The sequence below is a fragment of the Galeopterus variegatus genome, unplaced genomic scaffold (assembly GCF_000696425.1).
Source record: "Galeopterus variegatus unplaced genomic scaffold, G_variegatus-3.0.2 Scaffold108, whole genome shotgun sequence".
NCBI lineage: Eukaryota > Metazoa > Chordata > Mammalia > Dermoptera > Cynocephalidae > Galeopterus > Galeopterus variegatus.
This window is the reverse complement of record NW_007726219.1, coordinates 1,001,974-1,009,748: the sequence shown is the minus strand read 5'-3', so window position 1 is coordinate 1,009,748 and position 7,775 is coordinate 1,001,974. Positions and strand designations below refer to the sequence as shown.

Genomic DNA, 7,775 nt, shown 5'->3' with positions numbered 1-7,775 from the left:
TCAAGACTGCCCAAGCTCATCGGGCCCAGTGTGGGGGTCTCAGTGTCTTGGGGGTCTCCATCTGCAGGACCAAGGCAAGTCCCCGGGGCCATGAGGCGGGTGCCAGGCTCCAGCTGCTGGGCACGTCCAGAGCAGAAGCTGTGCTTCTGGACTTGGGTATCCTCCCGGGCCCCCACCCAGGCCTCCCTTCCAGAGAAGCACCTTATTTGTGCCTGTCTCATAACACCCAGGTTGATAGGAAGGAGCAGAAGTGAGGCATAGCCACCCCCCAGAGCACTTGTGCCCTCGCTGGGCTTGGCACAGGTACGAGTGTACTTCAAAAGTTCACGAAAAGATCATATTACCTTTTAATTCTTTTTTCCATGAATCTTTTGAAGCACCCCCATATTTCTGAGGCATCTTAGCATACTGTTTAATTTAAGACAGAGACCACCAAGAGGCGCTCCCCACTTGTTACAGCTTTAGTACCTGGAGCCCCAGACCACAGGGTGACAGCTTTTTGGATGGTGGTGGAGGTAGGGGGCATATGATAAATCATCCCAACAGGACATTTTTAACAGTAAAAAGAGGCCCTGCTGATAAGCATGGTGCCACAGAAGATGTGACTCTATTCTTGGGGGCTGCTTCTTCATAGAGGTGATCTCTGTCTCAGGCTGGAGCCCATCAGTAAACCCCACATCCCCACACCAGCTCAGCCGGCCAGGAGCCAGCTGAGGGGTCTTCCTGCAGCTGAAGGAGCTCAATCCAGTCTCCTGCACAGGGGTGGGGATGAGAACGACAACACAGAAAGGCCACGCTGCAAAGCGTCTGAGATCTCAGCCCCAAATGCAACCCCTCACAAGACACATCGGAATCCCGGAGCATCTCNCTTCTTCCCTGGGATGTCTGGTTTGGATCCTAAACTCTCTTTTCAACAAACCTTCCACGTGACTCTGATGATTATCAAAACTTAGAGAAAACTGTTGTAATTCAAGTGTTTGTTTTAATGTTTTAGATCCAAGTATCTATTTCATAATGAACTTGAAATCCAGGCTGTAGTTTAAAACTAAGCAGTTGTCCCCCTTTCAGGCATTTGGAAAGCAAAAACGTTTCATGGGAAGAGTGGGAGGGTGCCTGAGGGTCGACTGAGTTTGAACTTGAAAGGTGATAACTGAGCAGTGTCTTCAGGGAGAGCTCACTTGTCCCTGTCACTTGAGTCCAGGCTCTGCCATCAAGACTGCCCAAGCTCATCAGGCCCAGTGTGGGGGTCTCAGTGTCTTGGGGGTCTCCATCTGCAGGACCAACGCAAGTCCCCGGGGCCATGAGGCGGGTGCCAGGCTCCAGCTGCTGGGCACGTCCAGAGCAGATGCTGTGCTTCTGGACTTGGGTATCCTCCCAGGCCCCCACCCAGGCCTCCCTTCCAGAGAAGCACCTTATTTGTGCCTGTCTCATAACACCCAGGTTGATAGGAAGGAGCAGAAGTGAGGCATAGCCACCCCCCAGAGCACTTGTGCCCTCGCTGGGCTTGGCACAGGTACGAGTGTACTTCAAAAGTTCACGAAAAGATCATATTACCTTTTAATTCTTTTTTCCATGAATCTTTTGAAGCACCCCCATATTTCTGAGGCATCTTAGCATACTGTTTAATTTAAGACAGAGACCACCAAGAGGCGCTCCCCACTTGTTACAGCTTTAGTACCTGGAGCCCCAGACCACAGGGTGACAGCTTTTTGGATGGTGGTGGAGGTAGGGGGCATATGATAAATCATCCCAACAGGACATTTTTAACAGTAAAAAGAGGCATATGATAAATCATCCCAACAGGACATTTTTAACAGTAAAAAACACTGATAAGCATGGTGCCACAGAAGATGTGACTCTTCTTGGGGGCTGCTTCTTCATAGAGGTGATCTCTGTCTCAGGCTGGAGCCCATCAGTAAACCTCACATCCCCACACCAGCTCAGCCGGCCAGGAGCCAGCTGAGGGGTCTTCCTGCAGCTGAAGGAGCTCAACCCAGTCTCCTGCACAGGGGTGGGGATGAGAACGACACTTAACACAGAAAGGCCACGCTGCAAAGCATCTGAGATCTCAGCCCCAAATGCAACCCCTCACAAGACACATCGGAATCCCGGAGCATCTCAGCCTCACCCTGGGAGATACTGGGGTGGGCTCAGGAAGCTGGGTCATTTAAAAGGATGCAGGGTTTCTGAAGCTCAGCCGGGTCGAGCCGCCAGAGTTAACAGTCTTCCAGGAACCTGCCAATTTCAAAACTGTCACCACTGAGGGCCAGGAGGTGGCGCTGTGGGGCAACAGAAAATACAAGGCAGAAAATGCTGGTCCTTGAAACCCAGCCCCAGCAGAGGTGGGTCTCAGTACCCCCTGGAGTGATGCCCCAGGGACCGCGTTCCCACCTGCTGGACATCTGTAAATACAACACATTAAGACAAGATGCAAAAACAGGGAAAGTTGTGCCTTTAAAAAAAAAAATTAAACTTAAAAAAATATTGAAGTTAATGTGTTCAACCCTGGCCTGTCCAGGGCCTAATGCAGACCTTGCTCAGCTTGTGGGTGGGCCACTGGGGGTCTTCCCTGAGGTTCCGTCAGAGTGAAGGGTTTTTTTTCCCAAGGCCTTCCGTGACAAGCCAGACACCAGGAAGGGAAAGGAAACCACTGGGCTGGTCCTCAGGCACGTGGCCCTCCCCTTGGAGAACACCTGGTCTCTCAGCACCTTCGCTTTGGCTGTAGGTTTGCCTGACAATGAGTAGCTCACCCTACATGGACAGTAGGTCCTTTGTGCTCAGATGGCTTTATTTTTGTTTTCTCTCTATCAAGCATAGTTTTAAAAAAAATCTCTGTTCTGTGTTAAGAACATGGAAAATCCTCTGGATTTTTTTTTGTCGTGACTTGATCTGATAGATAGGTTGTATAGCTCAAACCATGTCCCAAGAGTAGAGCGATGTAAGGGCCATACCTAAAAGGACCTTGGTGATCCTGGGGGACTTCACTGTTCACGGTCATCGTGGGGGCAGGGGACAACACCCTGATGCGTCAGCCTCGCAGGCTGCATTCCCGCCATGCAGGTAGAGTTCACGTCTCAGTGTCTCTGTCTGGTGATGTGGGATGAGTTTCTTTAAGACAGTCACTGTCCAGGGGCAATGAAAACCAGGTCTGCTTTCTGGCTTTGTCAGCGGAGCATCGCCAACTCACCTCTGCTGAGTTTATAAAAACAAGCTGTCAGAGCGCAGACACAAGCAACCAGGCCTCCTTTAAAACTCTTCACAGTTTTCGTCTTTAAGAGAAGGATTTCAGCAAATAATAAATCAGGACATCTCCCCCATATCTCCATCCACTGGCCAGACTGAAGGCTCCCAGGCCCATGTTGCCCAAGGCCCATTGAGGCAGGGCAGGTGCTGGGTCCCCTTGGTACGCCCCAGTGTCCTCCCAGACGTTCCGAAGTAGGAACAAAGCATGAACAGCGAGGCCAGCGTCAGGCAGGACAAGTAGAGAAAAGCGCAGCTCGTAAGCTGATCTCAGCATTTTTCCTAAAGTCTTTCTTTCAGACATCCAGTTTTTTCACCTGGTTCATTATTTCTATCTCTGCATTATAAATGGAAAACCAGACAATGGACTAATTTTCCAAACACATGAAAAGATCACTGTAGGGTTAGGACAAAGCCTGAGAACCCAGAGCAGCCTGAGGCTCGGCTCACTTTGGGATTTTAAACTGGTGCAAAACTTATCCAGGCACGTGTGCGGTGCCCGTGATGGATGAGCCAGGAGGACAGTGGCTGCGCGGTGAGGTCCACGTCACGGGGAGTCCAGCGGAATCGGTGCATTCACTGAACACCTGCCAGTGCTGGGTCCTGGGCTGAGCTGGGGATAGGGGCATGGGAGAGGCGGGCCCTGGGGTCCCCACCCAGGGACAGTCAGTGTGGCCAGTCCAACGAGTGTGGACTCTTGTGCCTCTGGGTCTAAAATCAGCAAGGGAGGAGCTTCCTGCAAAGGGGCCCTGGGCCCAAGAGACAAGGACAGACCCTGTGTGGACAGCACGTGGATTAGTCAAAGAAGTCAGGAAACAGGAGCCACATGGTAACATCGCACAAGGAGCTGGTTAAAATGGTGTTTAACAAGAAAGTGAAAAGGGAAACTGAGGTATATCAGAGATAATAATGGTAGGGAACACCTGTGCCCCTGCCTCCCCGCCTCAGGCTGGGGAGCAAATGGCAGAGGCTGGGACAAGTAGAAACACGCAGCTCAAAGGAGGCCACGCAGAGGTGGGACCCAGCTCTGAGGAGGGGTAGTGCCAGCTGGGGCTCATGTCTCAGGGCCGCTATGAGGCTGGAGCTCGTGTCTCAGGGCCGCTATGAGGCTGGAGCTCGTGTCTCAGGGCCGCTATGAGGCTGGAGCAGCTTTCAGGGGGACAGGCCCCTGGGGATGGAAGTGACAGGAAGGAGCACGTTCCTTCTCCCTCCTCCTCCCATGCCCACCAGGGGCAGGCAAGGCCTTCAGGATCAGCGGGCAGAGCAGACAAGCGCTTCGCAGAGTCCCAGCTCCGCGTCCCAGAGCAGAGTGGGGAGATGGGTCTGCAGCTGGAGACTCGGGCTGAAAATCAGCCCCGCACAAGCAGTCCTGTGTTGCTGTGCAGCTGACAGCGCACCCTCAAATGCTGCACATGTCCTGCTTGTTCACACCTGGGACCCCAAGGTGTAGATGGCAAGGGGCGGGCCACAGAGCAAGCGTGTCCAGTGGCAGCAAGACCTGGCTGAGCCCAGAGCACCTGAGCTCCACAGAGCAAGCTGTGCGCTCTGTGGCCCCTGACATGGGAAGGCAGATGGCTCCTGGGCCTTCCAGTTCTAAAACCCTGGGGTTTGTTTACTGGATCACTCTCTGCAGTGACCTAAGGAGACAGAGCACAGGCCAGGCCAGTGTGAATGGAGAAAAGAGGGGAAAACAGTGTAGTGTACAGGGAGGCCAGGCCTGGGGCCTCGGGGTAAGGAACACACCCTGCAGGGCAGAGAAAGGAGAGGGGAGCAGCAGGGCTCAGCCTCAGCTCCCTGCCAGCTGTGCTGGGCCAGACCTGACAGTATGCAAATGGTATGAGACTAGGTGAGGTGGTGTGTTTGGGAAAATGTGGCTTAGCTCTAGAGCTCAGTCACCCACAACAACTCCAGTGTCTTCAGACTGCCCAAGAAGCCGTCAATCAATGTAGGGTGGATGCCTGCAGATGTGGGTGGAAGCTGCTAGTGAAACCGACGCAGAGTCCTAGTTTTATGCTGTAATTTGGACCAGCTCTGACGAGTGTTTGGATAGGTCTTTGAAAGGCCAGCAGAGGGCCTTGCCTGGATGTTTCTCAGTAGTTGGATGGATTGATTGGGGGCGGAGAGTAGTGAGAATGGATGGATGGGTAGATGAATGCAAGGATAGATGAATGGCTAGGCGGTGAGATGGATGGATGAGTAGACGGGTGGGTGGATGGGTGGATGAGTAGATCAGTGGGTGGGTGGATAGATGAATGGATAGATGGATGGCTAGGCAGTCAGATGGATGGATGGATGGATGGATGGATGGATGGATGGATGGATGAGTAGACGGGTGGGTGGATGGGTGGATGAGTAGATCAGTGGGTGGGTGGATAGATGAATGGATAGATGGATGGCTAGGCAGTCAGATGGATGGATGGATGGATGGATGGATGGATGGATGGATGGATGGATGGATGGATGGATGGATGGATGGATGGATGGATGGATGGATGGATGGATGGATGGATGGATGGATGGATGGATGGATGGATGGATGGATGGATGGATGGATGGATGGATGGATGGATGGATGGATGGATGGATGGATGGATGGATGGATGGATGGATGGATGGATGGATGGATGGATGGATGGATGGATGGATGGATGGATGGATGGATGGATGGATGGATGGATGGATGGATGGATGGATGGATGGATGGATGGATGGATGGATGGATGGATGGATGGATGGATGGATGGATGGATGGATGGATGGATGGATGGATGGATGGATGGATGGATGGATGGATGGATGGATGGATGGATGGATGGATGGATGGATGGATGGATGGATGGATGGATGGATGGATGGATGGATGGATGGATGGATGGATGGATGGATGGATGGATGGATGGATGGATGGATGGATGGATGGATGGATGGATGGATGGATGGATGGATGGATGGATGGATGGATGGATGGATGGATGGATGGATGGATGGATGGATGGATGGATGGATGGATGGATGGATGGATGGATGGATGGATGGATGGATGGATGGATGGATGGATGGATGGATGGATGGATGGATGGATGGATGGATGGATGGATGGATGGATGGATGGATGGATGGATGGATGGATGGATGGATGGATGGATGGATGGATGGATATGGATGGATGGATGGATGGATGGATGGATGGATGGATGGATGGATGGATGGATGAGTAGATCAGTGGGTGGGTGGATGGATGAATGGGTAGATGGATGGATGGAAGGACAGATGGGATGGGTGGATGAATAGATGAATGCATAGATGGGTGGATGGATGGACAGTTGACTCAGGCAGATGGATGGATGGATGGATAGATAGATGGGTGCATAGACAGATGGATAGATATATGGAGGATGGATGGATGGATGGGTGGTCTGCTGGGTGGATGGATCAATGGGTAGATGAATGGGTGAGTGGATAAATAGAAAAAGGAAGGGAGGGAGAGAGCACAGGAGGGATGGAGGGAGGGATTGGCAAGTGGATGGATGGGTGGATGGACAGACAAATGGTTTGCTCCAGACTGTCTCTCCCTGGCTGGAGTCATGCAGGTGTCTATTGCAGGTGGGCCTGAGCCAAGACCTGGAGAGGGAAATGGGGACAGCGAGCAGACAGATGATGATGGAGAACCAGACGCAGAAGCCCAGGCCCAGGCCTGTGGCAACAAGGTGAGTCCTTTCCAGCCACGCCGCCCCTCCCCTAGCCACCTGCCCTTCCTCAGCCGCGCCCACACGCACCTCAGGTTCTGATTTCCTGAAATCACAGTGCTCCCTCCGTGACTCCATTAGCTCCTGCAGCAGGAGCACAGAGAACCTGGCTGCCTTCCCCAGGCCGCGACAGTCTGTGGCCCTGAGCAGCGGACAGGAAGGGCACTCCCAGCATCAGAAACCCCAGAGCAAGCAGTGGCTGACAGAGCCTGCCGGGGACCAGCCATCCGGCCAGAGCCCCAGGGGCACAGCAGTGTCGTGAGCACAGGGCGTGTGTAGGGCAGATGGGGTCCGGAGGGCATGGGGGTCCTAAGGGCCTTCTTCTCTTGCAGAGGACAGAGCCTGAGGGGAACTTTTTGCTTTTGTTTGTCGCCAGCCACGAGCCTCTGTCTTTATTGGTGTTTGTTTTTGTTTTCACTTATATCTTAACTCATTCTTGGTGGTAGGGGCACTAAGGTAATCTGGGACTCTGGGTGGGATGCTGGCAGGAGCAGCGTCTGGGGGAGAGGTGGAGGCGGCCGAGCGTGGGTCTGGGCTCAGACACTCGGCCGGGGTGGGCCTGTGAGACCAGCACGCGCCAGGTCTGCACCGCTGCTGCAGGGAACGTAGCCGTTTTCTGCGTGAGAAAACGTAATGCACGCAGTTTCCTCAGCTCGCAGAAAACCTTCCAGTGCCTGGAGCGCATGTCCCCTACAGGACAGAAAAGTTTAAAGGATCAAAAGAATTTCTTTTTTTTTTTTTCAAAAGATGACTGGTAAGGGGATCTTAACCCTTGGCTTGGTGTTGTCA

General features: G+C 52.9%; 1 protein-coding gene across 1 annotated transcript in view; it reads left to right on the top strand.

The window, feature by feature from the left end:
- The window catches only part of MLPH (melanophilin), a 53,024-nt gene that overhangs the window by 17,310 nt on the left and 27,939 nt on the right, over nucleotides 1-7,775 (top strand). The window contains exons 4-5 of the mRNA XM_008586091.1: nucleotides 6,844-6,947; nucleotides 7,045-7,244. Of these exons, the coding sequence (XP_008584313.1) occupies nucleotides 6,844-6,947; nucleotides 7,045-7,244 (304 nt within the window). The remainder of the gene's footprint in view (nucleotides 1-6,843; nucleotides 6,948-7,044; nucleotides 7,245-7,775) is intronic.